A 23,117-nucleotide genomic window follows, 5' to 3' on the forward strand; every position below is an offset into this window, starting at 1 on the left:
GCTACCAATTCCTTAACCGATCTCCAAGTAAATCTCCTGTGGAGCAAAGACAACTTGATGAGATATAAGACAGCCTGTCTTATGTCTTGCAAAAAGGATTCTTCTGCTGCTATGCTTATCATTGGTGACACTCCGATTTCTATGCAAGACGATATATCTCTTTTGGGGATTATCTGTCTTGGCACAAGCACATTACAAATATTGCTTCCTCTGCATCTAAAAAAGTTGGCTTTCTCTTTCGGTCTCGGTGTTACTTTTCTTACAAACGGTTGTTCACTGTGTACAAATCATAAATCCATCCTACCATGGAATACTGTTCGCAAATCTGGGGCAGTTTGCCCAAAACCTCTCTCAGACTTCTAGATTCCATTCAGAAGAGGGCAGTTAGGTTAATTAATGACTCATCTCTAACAGGGTCTCTGCATTCACTGTCTCATAGATGTACTGTTTCTGCTGCATGTGTTTTCTACAAATACTGCCATGGGCACTGTTCTTCTGAATTGGCTTCTATAATTCCTGCTCTCTTTTTCAAAACAGTCCGAACACATGCTGCCACAAGCAAACATCCATTTTCTGTCCAACTTCAAACACACAGAACCAACTTTTCATCTTCCTCATTTATTCATTCATCTGCCATTTCTGAAACAGCCTTCCTTCATATGTATTTCCTGATAATTAGAGTCTACAGAAGTTCAAGTCTAATGTCAACAAATATCTTCTATCATCTTCTCAACCTCCAACCCATGTATGGCACTAAGTACCATATACGAATGATCAGCAGTGATCATTCATGTATTAAGAATTTGCAGATAAAGGAACCACTAGGTGGCAGTGATCACAGTGTACTGATGTGGGATTTACTTAATGATATAATTACCATCGAGGGTAAAGGAAAGGGTTTTTGCTTCTGTAAAGGTGAGTACAGTGGTCTCAGAAAGTTTTAAAATTCTGTACAGTGGGATAAACTGACGATGTTACCTCACAGTAAATTCTAAGTGGGAAGCATTCAAGGAATTAATCGTGGATGCTACTAAAAGTTTCATACCTATTAAGAAATATTTTTAAGGTTTAGGCCTATATGGTTATCTAATGAACTAATGAGACTCGTAACAGGGAAGAAAAATGCATGGGATGCATATAAATTATCAAGCGACTCAGAAGCCTATGGCAGATATAAGCTAGTCTGTAATCAGGTCACAAAGGAGGTTAGGCAGGCAAAGGCAGATTATGAGAAATCCTTGGCAAAAGATTCTAAGAAAAACAGCAAAGATTTCTTTACTTATATAAACTCTAAAAGGAAGGGGACGAATCTGATTGGTCCACTCGACATCGATGGTTCGACTGTTGATGATCCTGCTCAGATAGCAAACAAACTGAATGAGTATTTTGCATCTACATTCACACACAAGAGGAATTATTAAGGTTTGAAAATGGCAGAAGGTTATCAAATTGTAGCAGGATACTTAATGATTTTGTAATAACTGAGAGCAAAGTGGAGGAGAAATTGTTGAAGTTAAACATAAGAAAAGCACCTGGGGTGGATGGGGTCTGTCCAGTTATATTAAAGGAGGCAGGAAAGCAACTAAGCAAACCCTTAGCCATAATTATGAGAGCATCCTTGGACTCAGGGTAGGTTCCCGCGGACTGGAGATGTGCAAATGTATTCCCAATTCACAAAGGGGGGGCCTTATACACCTCAATCAGATCACCTGCACTGTGATCTGATTGAGGCGTATAAGGCTTTGAATGGGTTGAGCATGCTGAATTCTGATGGGATCCTTCCACTTGTTCAGATTACGAACCTAAGGGGGCATAAATTCAAATTAGGAAAAGACAGATGTAGAATAGATGTACGGAAATTTGGCTTTAGCCAGCAGGTGGTTAATTGCTGGAACAAACTTCCATCTGTTGTTGTGGAAGTTGATAGGTTGAATAAATTTAAGGAGGAACTGGACAGGCATTTGGAGAGAATGGTGTGTTTTTTTTTTTTTTTTTTTTGGCTGATGCTGCATAAGCTCATACACATGCTTTCTTGCATCACATGCCACTACTACTATAGATTCTAATACCTCTCGTGTTTGGGGTTTTCACAATAACAAAAAAAAAAAAAAAAAAAGTGAATTCTTTCCTTACAAAATAATCTCTTCTAATAACTGCGACAAGCCAAACTGATAGAGTGTTCCCCCATACCCCTTGAAAACTGTCCCTCAAGTCTCAAGTTAATCAATTCAGGTATTAATTAGTTATCCCTACTATCATGTTTGCACATATTTTCAGATACAATAACATCATGGCCTACCTTGTGACATTTTTACAGCAGACCTTATATCTCCTGATCAAGTCAAGAAATATAATGTTGTACAAAACAGCAAATCAGCATAAGTGCAATAAAATATCCTTGACTTTTCTAGGAATGTCATTTGTAGACTAGCAAGTAATTTGTTGATTAGTGAGTAATTTCGTAAACCCCCCTGCAAACAAGTGGAGGGGGTTTCACAAAAATACTGTTGTTTTCTATAATTGTGCAATAGTCATGCAATATAAAACATTATATGTGCAGTAGTGGGAAAGAGGGAGGAATTTTTACTAGCGAGAATTAATACAAAGTATGTTCTACTGGTTGAACAAAAAGAGGGGGAGGGGGGATCGTCTTCCGAGCATATAAAAACTGATTAATGAAGAACTTTGTTAACTCTCCATGATACCATTGAATTGCCTAGAATGAATGCAATAAATGGTTTCAAAATGGGAACTTTTTTAATGTGTTCATTATCTTGATAGTATAGTGGACATAAGAAAAAAATAATATAATTTTTAATTATTATTTTAATTTATTTATATTTTTTAAAAATTAACATTAAACCAGAATTAAAAATCGGCAAAATAGGTTAGCATATAAGAGATATCCTGTGAAATATATTTTTTAAGCATATGTGGCAAAAATATATTTTTAAGAGTTTTCAAATAAGTTTAAGAATAAAAAATTTTAAGTAAGTTTTTCAATTCATGCTTAGTTTTTAAATATTTTTAAAAAATTTAAAGAATTTAAAAATAAATTAAAGAATTTCACAGCCAGATTCTTATGCCACTTTACCGTGCTTGATTGAATTTTTCCACAATCAAGCACAAAATATATATATGAGAATCAGATTGCAAATAACAATTCACAGCAAATCTACAGATGAAATTGATAATATTTCATGCAATAACTCGTAACTGATGTAATAATAAAGGTTTATTATTTTATTTTTAAGTATTATCGACAAGAATGATGGCTACATGTGGAACTGAAATGTCAATGTGTTCTGTAACATTTTGGAAACATTTGGAGTGAATAGATGGGTGAAATGGGAAGGGTGTTTTTTTTTTCTTTTTTTTTTTTTTTTTTTTTTTTGGCTGATGATATGTAAGCTTGCTTTCTTGCATCATACGCCCTACTAATGCTAATCCTAATAAATTTTGTATTATATCAGTGGCCTATTAGTAACTGTGCATCTGGCACACCAAGCTACTAGCTGAACACCAGTACTGAAGAAATGGCAAGAGGACTTATAAAAATTTAAATAAAAATTCCATGTATACATTCAACTGCACAGAATGTAAAGTCCACTAATAATAGTGAAACAATAGTCAACCAAATAACATTGGCTAAAACGTATAATTCAAATTACATTATCCACCAGAAAATTACAACCCAACTAACACACTTCAAACTGAAACAATGACAGGCAAGATATGAAATCAACACCAAATATAAGTAGTTAATATTAGATAAATATAGCTCCATCTAAAGCTAATTTTTCTGACCTGTGATGTTCATTTTTATAAACAAACACATGACGTTCTCAACAAATGCTTAAGCCTATTGTTACAAGAACTGGGACATATGTGTACACAGAATGATTAACTCTCAGATCCGATTTTTTATGGAATACCTTTTTTTTTTTTTTTTTTTTTTCATTATTATTATTAGCCATATGGTGCAAGGAAGCCAGAGGTTTATGCTGCATCAGCCAAAAAAAATTTTTTTAATTACCCTGAGGGGGAAGGGGAGAGAGAGAGAGAGAGAGAGAGAGAGAGAGAGAGAGAGAGAACAATAGAAGTAGAAGGGAATTACCAAGAAAGAGAAGAATGATGATATCCAGCTCAGGATCCTGGGTGTGCCACGCTCATACTCACCAAATGGGAGCCCCTGTGGTTGTGAGCATATATGACAAAAATATATTTTTAAGTTTTAAAATAAGTTTTAAATACTATCCAAATTCCAACAAAATCAGGGGTGCAGATGAAAAGTCAAAAATATATACTAAAGGAATATTAAAATTCATATTTCATGCCATGAACTGTCACAGCCATTGCAGGGTCTAGAATAAAGAAAGAAGTGCTGCTGCTACCTGAGGGAAGTGTTTCCAATATAACAGATGCAAAACTGAAAAAGTTAATTTTCATTGGGCCTCAAAAATAATATATTTGAAACAAAACTACAGGATTCTGAAATAGCAGCTTGGCGATTGTTTAAAGCAATTGTGCATAAATTTCTTAGAAGAAAGAAAAAAAAAGGATATTATGAATCTCTTGCATCAACTTTACTGCAATGCAATAAAGGTACTTACTACCAAATATCTTTGAAAATTCATTTTCTTCAATCCAATCTCGGTTTTCCCCTGAGAAATGTAAGTGATGACCAAAGGGAATGCTTTCATCAGGATGGTTAGGATGGACTGCACCCTAATCTTTGAAATGTCACATGAAATATACACAACTGTACTAAAGAGCAAATAAAACAAATAGGTCTTGTATTGAACCACAAGAATGTTAATGTGCCTGTTTAAGCATATGATGTCTGACCCTCACCTACCCTAAACCCTGTTTGGAATCGTTATGCATAGAACATGGTTTAATTAAACAGCCCTCATACAGCGAGAGACCTCAAATAATGCTACAAGCCCCAAAAATTATTTTAAATCATAGACACATTAATTTAAGGACATTAAATTAATGTCCTTATTAAATTCCACAATATAGCCACTCCCCGACTTACGTAAGGTGAGTGGCTATATTGTGGAATTTTACGTAAGTCAGAATTTCCCTAAATGCTTATGCAGCACTCGCAAATTTGATTGAAGCAAAACAGAAATGTAAATAGAATTATTTATTCAATTTTTTTATCTCATGCGCAGGAAAAATTACAAAAGTGCAAAAAATTACAAAAATTTCAAAATTATAAAATTACAAAAAGAGAGAGAGGAGACAGGCATGACATCAGCAAGTTTTACCTTCCAAGAATTGTTGCCAAAATCAACGTCTCCAGCTGATAAGCACGCCGCTGTGGAAGTTGAGGGCTGTGGTGATTTAGAAGGGTTTTTTTTCAAAACATCACAAAATTTCTCTGCAGCTGCAGAATCGGCACTGGCAACTTCACTGCATACTTTAATGTTTTGAAAACCAGCACAATGCTTGAACCTATTAAACGACCCACCCATTGCTTGCCACGAACTTGGCTTGGGGTTCACCGTACTTATCCTTAATATATTTATAAATACTTGTTGCTTTTTCTTGAATGGCCATTCGACTCAGGGGCACTTGCTTCTGAATCTGATTTTCCATCCATATTATTAACAGCTGTTCCATCTTCGATATAGCACCTGAACACTGTTTTGTGATCACTGTTGATCTTAAATGTGTTGATCCTTTAACATATTCTTTTATACGTGCACTGTCCCTTAAAATAGTATTCACTGTTGAAGCAGCAAGACCTAATTCTGTGAAACAGATGGCAAACTTTGTCCTGCTTCATACTTCTTAATTAAGCATCTTCATTTCTAAATCAATATTGTTTCGTTTTCTAGCACTGCCACCACTTGCACTTTCTGTTGGTCCCTTTCCCTTCATCATTGTAATAAGTAAATAGGAATGAAGAGAAGATTCTGAAAATTTATTTATGTTTTTTATATGATTGATGATTTCAGTGAAGGGGAACTCATTTCACCATAATACAGTAACGTAAAAACCCACAGAATTCCAGTTATTGGTATTATTGCAAGTGCAATAAGATCACATTTACTGGCCGTTTATAATAGATTCTGCTAACAGAAAAGCATAATAAATTTTATGGTAGTGACCTCCAGAAATGTGTTTTAGAAAAATATCACAAAGGCGTTCAAAATTGATTCTTATAACTGAACGTGTGAAAATGATGAAGGTTAGTGCAATTTCCATTATAAAAATAACCTTTTAGAGAAATAAATAGCTTAGTTATATATAAAAAATCACAACTTTCGAGGTCTTGGAATGAATTACCAAAAAAAAAAAAGAAAAAATAATGTTATTGATTCATATTACGATATTTTCACGCTACCTCCTGCGAGATGCAAAATATGTTTCCACGATTGTTTTTAGTTTGCACCGGCCAGTAAAAACTTACATGAAGTCGAATTTCCGTAATTTGAGTATCTTGCAAGCCAGAGTAAGTGGCTATATATGAAATTGGATGAATGTAATTTTTCCCTTTTTTTTCTTTTTTCCCATTCTGTATTCCTTTTTAAAATTGTTTTTATAATCCTTTAGCCATATCTTATTTTAACCTCCAGGGGCTCACATCTGGTGAGTATGGGCTTGGCACACCCAGGGTCCTGAGCGGGATATCATCATTCTTCTCTTTCTTGGTGATTCTCTCTCTCTCTCTCTCTCTCTCTCTCTCTCTCTCTCTCTGGGTAATTCAGAAATTTTTTTTTTTTTTTGCCTGGTGCAGCATAAGCCTCAGGCTTCCTTGCACCATATGGCTAATAATAATAATAATAATTTTTTTCATTTCCTCTAATCTTTTAATTCCTTTTTAAATTGCTTTTTAATTTAATTTAACAATATAAATCTTTAGACAAACTGGCATCTGCTAGCCTAACAGATTACTAGGCAGCACCATTAGGCCTTAATGCCCTCCATCCAAAATATAAATTACACAACATACAGAAACCCAAAAATAAAAAGGATCCTGCACTAATTCAAACAATGAGCATATAATGTTTAATTGATAACTTTTACAATAGCATTAACGCCACATATCTACAACCATAATACAGCTGAAAGTATATATATAAAATTTCAGTGTATGTAAAACATAAAAGTTGAAGTTTTGTTTTCATTTTAGAGTGTTTTGATTTTCATTATAGTAGCCTTAAAAGAAATGGCAACCAGATGGTGACCAAAGTGATAAATTTTTCAACATTAATGTGCCATTATAATGATATTCCTTATAGCACCATTTTATTGGATCCAATAAATATAATTTACATATTGTTACTTAGTTAATTATCTAAAATTAATTACTATTTTTAGATGTTTATACTAACATGCTTCACATTAAGAATACATAAAAACATACCAAGCACATCCTTTTTCCTCAACCGTTCAAGCTCATCTTGTTTAATAGTAAACAATTCTTCAGATTCTTGCCTAAAGAAAACAATAACCAACGATATTAATATTAATTATAATTTTTAATAAATGGCACTTCTAAATTTAAGCAAAAATAGCAAAATTTTAATTATATATATATGTCATTTATCCTTTGTAAAATTTAATATTATATCAAAACATTTTAAGTGACAATACCCACAATACCCTAGCCATTAATTTTGGGAAACACAATTTACAGGCATTCTCACTTAGTGCTCTCAAGTGGAGGCATAAAAACAGAACACTAAGCGGGGAAGATTTTTCCATAGTAAATAATGTAAATACAGTACAACCTTGATATAATACCCCTCTTCATACCACGGTTTGAGATATACTGTGGGTATGATATGTCCCCCAAAACGAATAATGAAAAAAAAGTAGTGCATTTGAACAACTAGCAATTTCATATTGGGAACTGGAAAAAAGTGAATACTGTATATGTTTGTATCTATTGTGCATCCTACTACCATATTTCCAAGAGGGGAAATTAGCTAAAAATTGGCTGTGTATTCACTTTGATATATTCAGTATTCACTTGCAGAGTAATTTTTGTAAATAACAAGACTCATCAGAGACTAATTACTTAGACACCCTTTTGTTTCGCTCAGTTAGAGATGCAATAAAAGAGTATATCAGTGGAATGCTAATTACAAACAACTACCTCTGGAGGAAAATATGACCATCATTTGTCAAGTGCTTTACATTAGTTACAAAGTAAATTTTTGTAAACAACAGCACGACATCCTTTCTTTGACTAGAAGTCACACTTAGGATATCAAAAATTGCTAAGGCCTAAACTAGACAAAATATACATGAACTGACAAGTAATTTACGAAGAGCATGTAACTTCACTACGTTAGGCCAAACAGTCTGGATTCGATTTAGTTTTCTTACAACACGGCAAATTCTAGGAATCAAAAAGAAATACACGGCAAAATTAGTAAATCAATAGGGCTGAAGTAATGGCCACCAAAAGAAAAAAATTATACAGTTAAAGAAAAGTTAAAGATTGTTGGAAGAATTAAGAGTGGCAAAACAAAATGCTGTACATTTCAAGAATGTGAAATTCCAGAAGGAATGATCTGCAGTTGAATGAAAAAGGAAGAAAAATGTGTTCAAATATAGACTCTGTAGAAGACAAAGTGGGCTTCCAAATAAAGAAAACTAGATGTTGTAAAAACAGTGGTGTCGATCAATGCCTATACAAGTAATTTCTACAGAAGTGTAGTGAAGGAACACCAATAAATGGGATAATTTTGAAAGCACAGGCACTTAAATTTCATAAGCTACTTGGTGAAGATGATGACACATCTAAAGTTTCTGAAGGGTGGATTTTGAGATAGAAAGTGATTGAAAGTGAGTTTGTACCACTGGTGAGATGCCACCTGCTTTCCAAAAAACTTGAAGAAAAGGCTCTGTTACTTCTGGATCTCTGTTACATCATGGGATATCTCAGGTTAGTCTTGTAGGTGAATTTGCATTTAGTGACATTACAGTAGCGTTTCCTGAATTTCTGTGTAATGTGATTCAAGATGATGAATTCACATATGAACAGTTGTACAACTGTGACAAAAAACAGCAGTGTGCTATAAACTTCTCCTTGAAAAGTCACAGGATATTAAAAAGGCCCAACAAAGTGGGCATGAAAACTAACAATGAGAGGATTACTGTGTTACTATGTGCTAAGACTGGAAATCACAAAATAAAGTTGTGCATCGGTAAAAGTCAAAGTACTCAGTGTTTTAAGTACGTCAACATGAAATTTCTATGTGTGATTTATGAAAATATCTCCAACACTTGAATGATGAGTGGTATTTTTGTTTCATGGTTTGAAAGTGAGTTTGTACCACTGGTGAGATGCCACCTGCTTTCCAAAAAACTTGAAGAAAAGGCTCTGTTACTTCTGGATCACTACCCAGCTCATCTTATGGCTGATGCCTTGAAATTGAAAGATGGCAAGATCAGAGTCATGTTTCTGCCAAGGAACACAACACTAATTCAGTCCATGGATCGGGGCATTACATGAGCCTTCAAAGCGTACTATCAATGTGAGCTACTTGCTGGTATTGTGAATTCAGAAATTCAAGTTCTACAATTTCTGAAAACGTTACCATTAAAAGATGTTCCATACAATACTGGATTAGCATGGGAGAAAGTAACCTCAACAGCAAATGAAAACTGCTATAAAAAATGTATCGGAAAAGATGAGATCACTAACAATAACCTTGAATTAGCAGCATTTTCAGAATAAGAAGCAAAGGCTCTTGTAATGCATGTAGTGGCAGTCTTGGAGCAAACTGGATTGAGGCGGATGTGGAACGGAAGCTCCAGTTGTATTAGCCAAGCAAGGAAGACATTGCGGCCTCTGTGAACAGCAGAAAGACAATTGATAAACAGAATTCCAGGGACATAGGGAGCAACACAGAAGATAATGTGGATGATTTGCGTAAGGAAAAAGCACCAGAAATTAACTGTCTTTGAAAACATTTATGAACTTCAGAACATCAGAGTGGCAGTGAACATCTTCATTTATTTATCAGATCACTATTAAGGATTATATACTGAAAAAACACAAAACATACTGTCATTTTAACTGGTTTGTGGGGAACCACTGGATTTTGCCTGTTTCTGGATTAAAATCAGCTTCTGGAAGATTTTAGGCCAAATTTTATCTTTGCAAAAATATTAATTGTAGCAGAAATATTTAAACATACATTATTCAATAAAATATATGTTGAAAACAATGAAGAAATTTACCTTAAAACTATAGAACCCTATATATATTTACATTTTTTACAATAAAGGTTCGTGATTCTGTTAATTTTCAGATTTCCCAAAACCACTAATTGTAGTAAGAAGGCTTGAAGATGGGCAGGAATATTTTTTTACTAGAGCCCCTGCAGCAGCAGCAGATGTTGAATGCTAATCTCCCTTAGAACTGAAAAAGGAATCCAGAGGAAGTTGCAGTTTGGATTTGTTGTTGTTGTTACAAATCGCCCTAAATACATCAAGCAATTTCTCTCTACATTTACATCATTATCTCTGAAGAAAGAAAAGCATTCATCAAGCTTTTGAAAAGGATCAGCCATGCCTTCAGTTGTAGTCATTAATGCTTTCACAGACTTTCACTTGTTCAGTAGCCATTTCCAAGACATTCTCCATTACTTAAGCCATTGATCTTTTTTTTTTGTGAGCTCTTGTTTTCATCAGACTTTATATCATCCCACTATATTATTTGAAACTTCTCAATATCAAAGTAATGGGAGCCATCAAGTGTTCCCAAAGCATTCTAAACATTCCATTCCACTGATTTTTATTGCACTTTCTACCATGTACTAACAATATTATCAATGGTATGTTTAATATTGAATGCTTTACAAAATTCTTAAAGCCTTGGTGTACTCTTCCCCCTCATTCATTGCCTTAATAGCCTAAGCGACACAAGTCTAATGATGTAATAGGCCTTGAAAGCCATTATTACACTTGGATCTGTTGGTTGGTTGGATGGTTGGTTGGATGAGAGAGAGAGAGAGAGAGAGAGAGAGAGGCAGGTTTTGAGGGCATAAAAATGTCTTTTACACTGACACTAAACTCATCAAAAGAAGTCCCTGAACTCATCAAAACTTGGGATGTCCTGGTATATTATCGAATATCCAAAAGAGCTTTACTGGTTACACAATACTCTTCTTTAAGCCTCATGTTAATAGCCTAACAGACACAGAAAATCTGAGCAACAGCCTGGAAAGAAAGGTTTTCGGAATTTCAAGGACTGCTGGGACACACATGCTGTTAGGGTAACTAAGAGTAAGAACACGTGCATGTACACCAATGCTAGGAGTACAGTAAATAAATTTGATGAATTTGAGGTGCTGGTTAAGACATCAAAGGCAGATATTTCTGGGTTATCAGAGATGTGGTGTCACACAGATATAAGGAATGAAGAATTGGAATTTGGAAACTACAATGTGTACAGAAAGGATAGACGGGATAGAAAGGGAGGAAGGGTTATGCTGTTAGTTCAGAAAGACAGTGCAATGTTGAGTCAGTTTGGTGTAACATAAGCACTGTGAAAGCAAAATTGAGAGTAGGAGTGTGTTACAGGCCAAATGATTTTGATGAGTACAACAAAGAACTATACAGAGAAATAATAAATCAGATTGTCTTATAATGGGGGTTTTAACTTCCCAGATATAAACTGGTACTTGTGGGGTGGTCACTCACACACTACCAAGACATTTATGGATTTATTGGATGATCGTTTTCTACAGCAGCATGTTCGAGAGGCAACCGGAGACAGTAATATTCTTGATATGATTATCAGCAGGAATTATTCATGCATTAAGAATTTGCAGATAAAGGAACCACTAAGTGGCAGTGATCACAATGTTTGTTTGTTTGTTTGTTTGTTTCGGGATTTATTGGGCGCATCGGCAACTATGACCATAGTGCGCCATACATATGATAATTATGCATGCTATTTCTTCTCAATTACAGAAAATGGAAAAAGAAACCAGAAAATAATTTTTTTTTTCCCTAACTAAAGGAGGTGATATACTTTAATCATCTTCAGAAAGTTATATATGCTTGAGACATTTGTTTCATTGTTTAAAAGTGAGGTAAGTGTAAGATCTTTTGTTGTGGCTGAAGTGCAAAGAATCTGGCGTTCTCTTGTATATTGTGCATTCGACCAGAATGTGTTTCACTGAGAGCAGTGTATTACAGTGATGACATTGAGGGGGTATTTCTCCTCTTAAAAGATAACCATGAGTGATATTTGTATGCCCTATTCGCAGTCGAGCCAATATTACCTCTTGATGTCGGATTGAATTAAACCTGGAAGGCCATCGCTCAAGGTTTGGCTTGATACTTCGAAGTTTATTATTAGGTTGATTTTCCCATGATAACTGCCATTGGCACATGCATTTTTCCTGGATTATTGGTCGATAGTCTTGATGAGGCACTTTCCATTTTTTCTCGGGTGGTAGGTGAGCTGATTTGGCAGCATTGTCCGCTAGTTCTTTTCCAGGAATTCCCATATGTCCTGGGACCCAACAGAAATGTATGTTTTTTCCAAGTTCTGATAAGCTATGTAAAGAGCTGACTATTCTTTTCACGACTGGGTGAGTGATGTTCATTGTGTTTTTTAGTGCTTGAAGTGCACTTAAAGAATCTGTGAAAATTATACTGTTGTTAATATCAGAGGACTCGATATGATTCAGTGCAACCTGAATTGCTATTAGTTCGGCGGAAAATATACCGAACTCAGGTGATAACTGATAAGCTAATGTGATGTTTGGAAAAACTGCGGCGATTCCAACGTGGACATCATTCTTTGATCCATCAGTATGTACTATGGAAAAGCTGGGAAACTGGTCCACTACTGCATGGTATAGTTGCGAGAAGTTTTCTCTATGCAAAGTAGATTTATTCCATTCATGCAGATGTAAGTCACATGAGGGTGGAATGATATTCCAAGGAGCAAGAGAGGATGGGAGGCTATGTGCCACATTGTCTAAGGTTAGATTTAGTTCTTCTAAGAGGTGTTTTATTCTCATACCCAAAGGACGATTAGCATTAGGGCGGTTTTGGTATAACCTACTGTGCTGTGATGTGAAAAGTATAGGCCAGTTCGGGTGTTCTGGCATAGATCTAATTTTATAGGCATAACGTAGTATCAGTTGTTGTCGCCTGATTGAGAGAGGTGGTTCGTGTGCTTCAGCATATAAGCTATGTGTTGGAGACGTGCGATATGCCCCTAAAGCAACGCGTATTCCACTATGATGGATAGGGTCAAGCCAGCGAAGGGCACTAGATCTTGCTGAACTATAGACTGGTGCTCCGTAGTCAAGTTTCGATCTTATTAATGCTCTATATAACCGTAATAAAGTAAGGCGGTGATCACAATGTACTGATGTGAAATTTACTCAAAGATGTTACTAGCGTCAGGAGTAAAGGGAAGGGTTTTTGCTTTTATAGAGGTGACAGTGGTCTCAGACAGTTTTTAAATTCTATACAGTGGGACCAACTGATGATATTAACAACAGCAAATTCTAAATGGGAAGCACTCAAGGAAGTAATCTTGGAAGCTACTAGGCTTTTTGTTCCAACTAAGAAATTCTGTTCAAGGTTTAGGCCTAAATGGATGTCAGATGAATTAATGAGACTTGTGAAAGAGAAGAAAAATGCATGGAATGCATATAAATTATCAGAAGACAGGAGCCTGTGGTAGATATAAGCTAGTCTGTAATCAAATTATAAAGGCAAGCAAAGGCTGATTACAAGAAAAATGTCTGGCAAAGGATGCAAAGACAGCTTTACTTATGCAAACTCTAGAAGGAACAGGATGAATCAGATTGGTCCACTTGATATCAGTGGTTTGACTGTTGATCCTGCTCAGATAGCTAACGAACTGAATCAGTATTTTGCATCTACATTCACACATGAGGACTTCTGTAGGGAAGTAGAGACTAGAAGCTTATAAAACTCTAACAGGGAGCTAAATGACTTTTTAATAAAAAAGAGCAATGTGGAGGAGAAATTGTTGCAGTTACATATAAGAAAGGAACCTGGGATAGATGGGATCTATCCAGTTATATTAGAGGAGGCAGCAAAGGAAGTAAATAAACCATTAGCCATGATCATGAGAGCATCCATGGACTCAGGGGAGGTCCTAGGGACTGGAAATGTGCAAATGTAATGCCAATTCACAAAGGGGGATTAAAGGGTGGCACAAGTAATTATAGACCTGTTAGTTTAACTTCTGTTCTGGGGAATATTATCGAATATAATATTCGATAATATTCCCCAGAACAGAAGTTAAATCGAGGTTAATCGAATATCACTGGTTAAAGAAGAATTACAGGATCATCTAGCCAAAAATGCAGTTATAGTTCAGACATAGCATGGGTTTGATAAGGGGATGTCTTGTTTGACCAATTTGATTGAATACTATGATGTGGTCACAAAAGAACTGGATCCAAAGATTAATTTTGATATCATATACGTGGGTTTTAAGAAAGCTTTTGATACTGTTGCATGTGGAAGACTACTGTACAAATTGAAGCAAATGGCATTAAGGGCAAGTTGCTACTATGGATAGGAAAGGTTGAGTGGTAGAAGACAGAGAGTGATAATCAATGGATACTGCTCTTTTTTTGGACTAATGTTATTTGTGGAGCCCCCCCCCCAGTTCAGTGTTGGGCCCATTGTTGTTTTCTGTATTTATCAATGCTATTAATGAAGGTATATATCAGGCTTAATGTCTAAGTTTGCAGATGATACAATGGTTGGTAGGACTGTTAATGACAGTAACGGCAGTAATCTACCACAAAAGGATCTAGGAACAATTAAGAAGGTGGGCTGAGAGGTGGCACCTGAAGTTTAACATTGACGAATGAAAAGTACTGCAGATGGGTAGCAGTAACCCTAGAGTAATGTTCCAACTGTGTGGTACTATACTCAAGGTAGTGAAGAATGAAAAACACCTCTGGGGATAATTGTGCAGTCAGGTATGAAGACAGGCTGCTAGGAATTTTGTTAGCAGGGATAAGGAGGTGATTATCCTCTTGTATAAGAGGATAATCACTCATTCAGGAGGCCTCCAGGCCTCCAGACCTGGAGGCCTCCTGAAATGAGGCCTCCAGGTCTGGAGGCCTCATTTCAGGAAAGAAGTAGAGCTGCTGGAACGAGTATAAAGAACGGCAACGAGATTAGTGAGCGGAACAAAGGGTTGCTCTTACCAAGAACGACTTAAATTCTGCAACTTGCAGCATGTAAATACTAGGCACCTGCAAGGTAATCTGATTGAGGTGTATAAGGCCTTGAATGGTTTGAGAAAGCTGAATGCTGATGGGATTCTTCCACTTGCTCAGATTACGCACCTAAGGGGGCATAAATTCAAATTCAGGAAAGATAGTTGTAGAATAGATGTGGGGAAATTTGCCTTTAGCTTGTGGGTGGTTGATTGCTGGAACCAACTTCTATATGTCATTCTGGAAGTTGACAGCTTAAATTAATTCAAGGCAGAACTAGACAAACCTTTGGAGTGAATGGCTGAGTAAAATGGGAAGTTTTTTTTTTTTTTTTTTTGGCTGATGCTGTATAAGCTTGCTTCTTTGCATCGTATGTCTCTACTAATGCTAATATTCAAGTGCAGGGCAAAAATAATCTCAAAATCATGTTTGGAAAGGACTTGTGATGCAAAACTTCTTATTAAATTTGTACAGCCAGGCCTCACATAAAGTGAGTTTGTGAGCCCTGGCTGTACTGCTATTCCTGTTTTCAGTTACTGCTATTTGAAAAAATTATACCACTTTTTACTTTAGGCAATGCAAATTTCCAGTTATCATGATCTTTTTTATTTGACAGTTGAAAAATATTTGAATTGCGTGCTAAGATTCAAATCGAGCGCTAAGCATCTGATGGCCAATAAACAAGCGTTTGCCCGCTTCAGTGTGTTCCATCAACCATCGGAAGCAAACATGTTACTTGCTTGTCTCCTGCTAACAAAGTCACATACAGATGCATTTAAAAATTCTAATTTTCTACCCCTATTAATTATGGATAAAAGAAAGAGTGAAAAACAATGTGATTGCAATAAAAAAAAACGAAAAGTTATTGCTTTAGTTGAAAAACTTTTAAGTTATTAAAAAATATGAAAGTGGTGCAAACCATGTGAAAATCATAAGAGATCTAGGATACAGAGTCTATGGTATGAACTATCTTGAGCCATAAGGACGAATATAAAAGAAAGGTAAAGTTTCATCAACTTCTTTTGTTTTACAAATTCCAGAAACAGAACTCCAATAATAATTGAAATGGAAAGTCTTTTATCAATTTGCATAGAAGACTGCATTCAAAAAAGAATTCCATTATCCAAGAAAAATTGCAAAAAATCATTCAGAATGGTGAATACAATGAATGGCAAATATTTGATGTAGATGAAACAGGGATATTTTAGAAACGAATGTACACTTATGTATCTTATGTACACGAATGTATCTTATTTTGACTGCAATTGAAGCATCACAACCTGGGTATAAAGTCTCAAAAGATCGATTAATGCTTCTATTAGGAGGTAACCCTGAAGGTGATTTTAAATTGAAGCCTATGCTTGTGTACCGTACACAAAATTCTATGGATTTAATAGGATATAGCCACTGAACTCTTCCAGTCATTTTGGTTTCAAATAAAAAAGCATGGATAACCAAAGCCCTATCTGAAGACTAGTTTATGTTTTATTTCTATCCAACAGTTGAAGCCTATTGCAAGAAAAATAATCTTACTTTTAAAGCTCTGTTGCTTTTAGTTAATGCACCTGGACATCCTTCTGCAATTGGCGACTTAAATTAAAATGTGAAAGTTGTTTGTTTACCGGCAAATACAACTTTGTTATTGCAACCCATGGACCAAGGGACGATTGCAACTTTCAAGGCTTACTATCTCCGTGGAACATTTGGACAGGCATTTGAAGCTACAACAGGAGACAGTGCAATTTCTGTACCAGAAAACAGATAACATATGAGTGGCCATTGAAAACATTCATGCAGCATGGCAAGAAGTTACAGCCAGCAATATGAGAGCAGTTTGGATGCATATTTTACTGCATTATGCAAACAATTTTACTGGCTTCAGTTAAAAAAGTTATTGAAGACATAACTAATATTGGTAATGACCTTCAAATATTGGTTTCAAAGGCTTGGATATGGCTAATGTTCGAGAAGCACTGAATTCGAATTCAGAATAGCTAAGTGACAATGATCTCCTTCAAATAGAAGAACAGCGTGCATACAAAGAAGCTGAAGAAAAAAAGAGTGTGAGCCCAATGAAAATGTTACCACAAAGAAGATAACGGTAAAAGAACTAGGCAAAATCTTTCGTATTACAGAGAAACTCAAACAAAAAGTAATGGATGTTAAACTTAACATTGAAAGAAGCATGTTATTTCAGAAGACCAAGAGAAGCTTGTTGTCATTTATCAGAAATTGTATGATGAAAAAAACAAAGCCATAACATAGATAGACGGTGCAATGTTGAGGTCAGTTGGGTGTGACATAAGCACTGGGAAAGCAAAAATAAGACTAGGAGTGTGTTATAGGCCTAATGACTCTAATGAGTACAACAAACAATTGTACAGAGAAATAGAGTGAACTGGTAATTCAGAATATCATATCATAGGGGATTTTAACTTCCCAGATATTGACTGAAACTTGTGCATTGGTTACTCACACACTAGCAAGAGTTTTGTGGATTTATCGGATGATTGTTTTCTGCAGCAGCATGTTCGACAGACAACGAGAGACGGTAATACTCTTGATCTGGTTATCAGCAGTGATCACAATGTAATACTGTGGAATTTATTTAAAGATATAATTACCATCAGCGGTAAAGGGAAGGGTTTTTGCTTCCATAAAGGTAACTACGGTTGTCTCAGACAGTTTTTGAATTCTGTAATGGGACCAACTACAGAAGTTACCAGCAGCAAATTCTAAGTGGGAAGCATTTAAGGAGTTAATCATGGAAGATACTAGGCTTTTCATACTGATTAAGAAATATTGTTCAAGGTTTAGGCCTAAATGAACTAATAATAATAAACTAATAATGAACTTAAATGAACTAATGAGACTCGTGGTAGACAAGAAAAATACACTGGATCAGGGGCATTTGCAAAGTATGTGGCACCAGGGTGCCAATCGCATTTTTGCGCCCGGGTGCTAATTGAAATTTGGCACCCCTTTTAAAATTTTTTTAATAAGTGTATATAAGTTTCAGTTTTTCAGGAGTGGCTTGAACGATGGCACTCGAGTGCAGTGCACCCCTTGCACCCTCGGGACAGCCCGCCTCTGCATGGGATGCACATAAATTTTCAGGTGATACAGAAGCCTATGGCAAATATAAGCTAGTCTGTAATCAACTCACAAAGGAGATTAGGCAAGCAACGGCAGATTATGAGAAATCTTTAGCAAAGGATGCCAAGAAAAACAGCAAGAACTTCTTTACTGATATAAACTCAAAAAGGAAGGGGATGGACCAGATTAGACCACTTGATATTGGTGGTTTGACTGTTGATGATCCTGCTCAGATAGGTAACAAACTGAATGAGCATTTTGCATCTACATGAGGAGTTATTAAGGGAGGAAAATGCCAGAAGTTTATCAAACTATAATAGGGTGCTTAATGATTTTGTAATAACTGAGAGCAAAGTGGAGGAGAAATTATTAAAGTTAAACATAAGAAAGGGACCTGAGGTGGATGTGATCTATCCAATTATATTAAAGGAGGTGGGAAAGGAACTAAGCAAACCCTTAGCCATAATTATGAGAGCATTCTTTGAAACAGGGGAAGTCCCCACGGACTATAAATGTATCCCAATTCACAAAGGGGGATCAAAGGGTGACACAAGTAATTACAGACCACTTAGTTTAACTTCTGTTCCAGGTAAAATAATGGAGTCACTGATTACAAATGTACTGCAGGGTCATCTAGACAAGACTGCAGCAATAATTCAGACAGCATGGGTTTGTTAAAGAAAAGTCTTGTCTGACAAATTTGATTGGATACTATGATGTGGTTACAAAAAAACTGGATGCAAAAAATAATTTTAATATCATATACTTGGATTTCAGGAAAGTTTTTGACACGGTTTCAATGGAAGAATACTATACAAATTGGAGAAGAATGGTATTAAGGTTAGGTTGATACAATGTATAAAAGGGTGGTTGAGTGTGAGAAGACAGAGAGTGGTAATCAATGGATGCTGCTCTTCGTGATCCAATTTTATTACTGAAGTCCCACAGGGTTCGGTGTTGGGCACACTGTTGTTTTGTATATTTATCAATGACAATGATGAAGGTATCTCAGGCTTTGTGTTGAAGTTTGCAGATGATAAAAAGGTTGTTAGGTTTGTTAATGACAGTAATGGCAGTGTGCTACTGCAACATGATCGAGAAAATTTGGGTGGATGGGCTGAGAAGTGGCAACTGAAGTTTAACACTGTCAAATGCAAAGTAATTCATATGGGTACAAGTAACCCCAGAGAAATGTACCAACTGTTTGGTACTACACTTAGGGTAGTAGAAAATGAAGAAGACCTGGGAGTAACTATGCATTCAGATATGAAGTTTTCTGAGCAATGCAGACAGGCTGCCAGAGCAGGTCATGGGGTTTTGTCAATAGTAATAGTAATAGAGGCATGTGATGCAAGAAAGCAAGCATAGCAGCTTATGTAGCAAAGCAAAGGAAAAAAAAAAAAAAAAAAAAATTCACACAACCAATCCCTCCAAAAGTTTGTCCAGTTACTCCTTGAATTTATTTAAGCTATCGACTTCCACAAAGACAGATGGAAGTTTGTTCCAGCAATTAACAACCTGCTAGCTAAATGGGTTGGTTAATGATATACAGGAATTTTGCTAGCAGGTAAAAGGAGGTGATTATCCCTTTGTATAAGGCAATGGTCAGGCCATGCCATGCCTTGAGTACTGCGTACAGGTCTGGAGGCCTCATTTTAGGAAGGATATAGATTTGCTTGAGCATGTACAGAGAAGGGCAACAAGATTGGTGAGGGGAACGAAGGGGTTCGCTTACCAAGAGAAGCTTAAGTTCTGCAAATTGCAGCAGCTGGAGACTAGGCACCTGTGAGGTTATCTGATTGGATTGATGTGTATAAGGCCCTGAAGATAGGATTTTCCACTTGCTCAGAGTACAAGCTTAAGGGGGGGGGGCATAAATTCTAACTGAGGAAAGATAACTATTGTTATTGTTTATTATTTAGGAGCATTAGCAACTAAGGCCATATTGCTCCGGGATATGCGGTGGTCATTCCCTGACCTTTTCGCATCCTCCATATTTGGTGGTGACGGGCTTGAACCCCGGTCTAATCAAGAAGCGTGTGCTAAGCACTGCTGCTCCTTCCCACCTGGGTACCGAGGCGCCTGGAAAGATAGCTGAAGAATAGATGTGCAGAAATTTGCCTTTAGCTATTGGGTGGTTAATTGCTGGAACAAACTTCCATCTGTCATCGTGGAAGTAATAGCTTAAATAAATTCAAGGAGGAACTGGGCAAACTTTTAGAGGGAATAGCTGTGTGAATTTTTTTTTTTTTTGGCTGATGCTACATAAGCTCATATGCTTGCTTTCTCACATCACACGCCTCTATTACTATTATTACTATTTTATCGATGTGGTTTCAGATATAAGGGATGCAAAATTTGAATATGGGGTGTATAATATATACAGAAATGACATACAGGGGAGGGAGGGAGGGAGGGGTTATGCACTTAGTTAAGAAGCACATAAAATCTAAGGCAGTGCATCCAGTTTACATGGGTGGCCAGTGCAAAGGTGAGTCGGTTTGGTATAACATAAGCAATGGGAAAGCAAAAATGAGAATAGGAGTGTGTTATAGTCTAATCACTACGAGGAGTACAACAAACAGTTGACAGAGAAATACAGTTGGCCGGTAAATCAGAATGTCTTATAATGGGAGAATTTAACTTTCCAGATATCGACTGGAACCTGTGGGTTGGTCAGTCAGAGACTAGCAGGATTTTGGGATTTTTTGGATGACTGTTTTCTACAGAAGCAGCAGCAGCATGATAGAGAAGAAACAATAGTGAGTAACACTCAAGAATCAATTAACAGCAGGGATTATTCATGCATTAACAATCTGCAGATAAAAGAACCATTAGGTGACAGTGATCACAGTGTGTTGATGCAAGATTTACTTAAAGTTACAACTACCATCAAGGATAAAGGGAAGGTTTTTGCTTTATCAGAAATAAATACAGTGATATCTCACAGTTTTTAAATTCTATACAGTGGGACCAATTGATGTTGTTACCATCAGCAAATATTACATGGAAAGCATTCAAGGAATTAATCATAGAAGTTACAAGCCTTTTCATACTAACCTAAAAATACTCTTCAAGGTATAGGCCTAAATGGATGTCAGATGAATGGACGAAGCTCATGGCAGAGAAGAAGAGTGTGTGGGATGCATATATATTATCAGGCAACACAGAAGCCTGTGGAAGATATAAACTAGTCTGTAATCAAGTCACAAAGGAGGTCAGGCAAGCGAAAGCAAATTATGAGAAATCTGACTTCTTTACGTATGTAAACTCTAGAAGAAAGTGAATGAATCAGATTAGTCCACTTCGTGTTGATGGTTTGATTGTTGATGATCCCACTCAGGTTGATGACCAACTGAATGAGTATTTTGCAACTCCATTCAGATGCCAGAAGTTTATCTAACTCCAACAGAGAGTTAAATGATTTTGTAATAACTGAGAGGAAAGTGGAAGGGAAATTGTTGAAGTTAAACATAAGAAAGGCACCTCAAGTGGATGAAATCTATCCAATTAAGGGAGGCAGCAAACTCTTAGCTTAGCCATAATTATGAGAGCATCCTTGGATTCAGGAGAGGTTTCCACAGGCTGGAGATGTGCGAATATATCTCCAATTCACAAAGGGGAATGAAAGGGTGACACGAGTAATTACAGACATGTTAGTTTAACTTCTGTTCTAATAAAAATAATAGAATCACTGGTAAATATGTGTCAGGATAATCTAGATAAGGCACAATTATTCAGACACAGCATGGGCCTGTTAAGGGTAAATCTTGTTTGACCAATTTAATTGGTTACTACAATGTAGTCACATAGGAATTGGATGCAAAAAATAATTCTGATATCATATCTTGGGTTTAAAGAAATCTTTTGATACTCTTGCACATAAACGACTGCTATACAAATTGGAGCAGCGTGGCATTAAGGGCAAGTTGCTGCTATGTATAAAGGGATGGTTAAGTGGGAGAAGACAGTGGTAATCAATGGACATTCCCGAGGGTTCGGTGTTGGGCCCACTGTTGTTTTATATATTGATGAAGGCATATCAGGTTTAATGTTCAAGTTTGCAGATGATACAAAGATTGGCAAGGTAGTTAATGACAGTCTACTGCTAAAATGGGAAAGTTAGGCAGATGGCCTGAGAAATGGCAACTGAAATTTAACATTGATAAATCAAAGTAATGCAGGTGGGTAGCAATAATAATGGCAAATGATGTAAGAAAGCTAACTTATATAGTGACAGCAAAAAGAAAAAAAAAAACACAGTTCACCCATCTGTGCCAACTGTGTAATACTATACTCAGGGTAGTGGAAAATGAGAAAGACCCAGCAGTAATTGTGGATTCAGATATTAAGTTTTTTGAGTAATGCAGACAGGCTGCAGGACCACTCATATAGTTTTGTCAATGATACACAGGAATTTTGATAGCAGGGATAAGGAGGTGATTATCCCATTGTATAAGGCAGTGGTGAGGCCACATCTTGAGTACTGCTTACAGGTCTGGAGGCCTCATTTGAGGAAGGATGTAGAGCTGCTGGAATGAGTACAGAGAAGGGAAACAAGTTTAGTGAGTAAAAGCACCCCTTACCAAGGAAGACTTCAGTTCTACAAATTGCAGCATCTGGAGACGAGGCACCTGCAAGGTGATCTGATTGAGGCGTTTAATGGATTGAGCAAGCTTAATGCTGATGGGATTCTTTTTCGTGCTCAGATGACACACATGAGGGGACACAAATGAAATTAAGGAAGAATGGTTGCCGAATAGCTGTGCGGACATTTGCCTTTAGTCAAAGGGTGGTTGATTGTTGGAACAAACT

The 23,117-nt window shown here is 36.4% G+C and overlaps 1 protein-coding gene across 1 annotated transcript in view; it reads right to left on the reverse strand.

Annotated features, from left to right (window-relative positions):
- LOC150087313 (E3 ubiquitin-protein ligase LRSAM1-like) overlaps nt 1–23,117 on the reverse strand; it is a 533,929-nt gene that overhangs the window by 286,751 nt on the left and 224,061 nt on the right. The window contains exon 10 of the mRNA XM_090372443.1: nt 7,382–7,452. Within this exon, the coding sequence (XP_090228569.1) occupies nt 7,382–7,452 (71 nt within the window). The remainder of the gene's footprint in view (nt 1–7,381; nt 7,453–23,117) is intronic.

This window comes from Mastigoproctus giganteus, chromosome 4 (assembly GCF_048544385.1).
Source record: "Mastigoproctus giganteus isolate SK-2022 chromosome 4, ASM4854438v1, whole genome shotgun sequence".
Lineage (NCBI taxonomy): Eukaryota > Metazoa > Arthropoda > Arachnida > Uropygi > Thelyphonidae > Mastigoproctus > Mastigoproctus giganteus.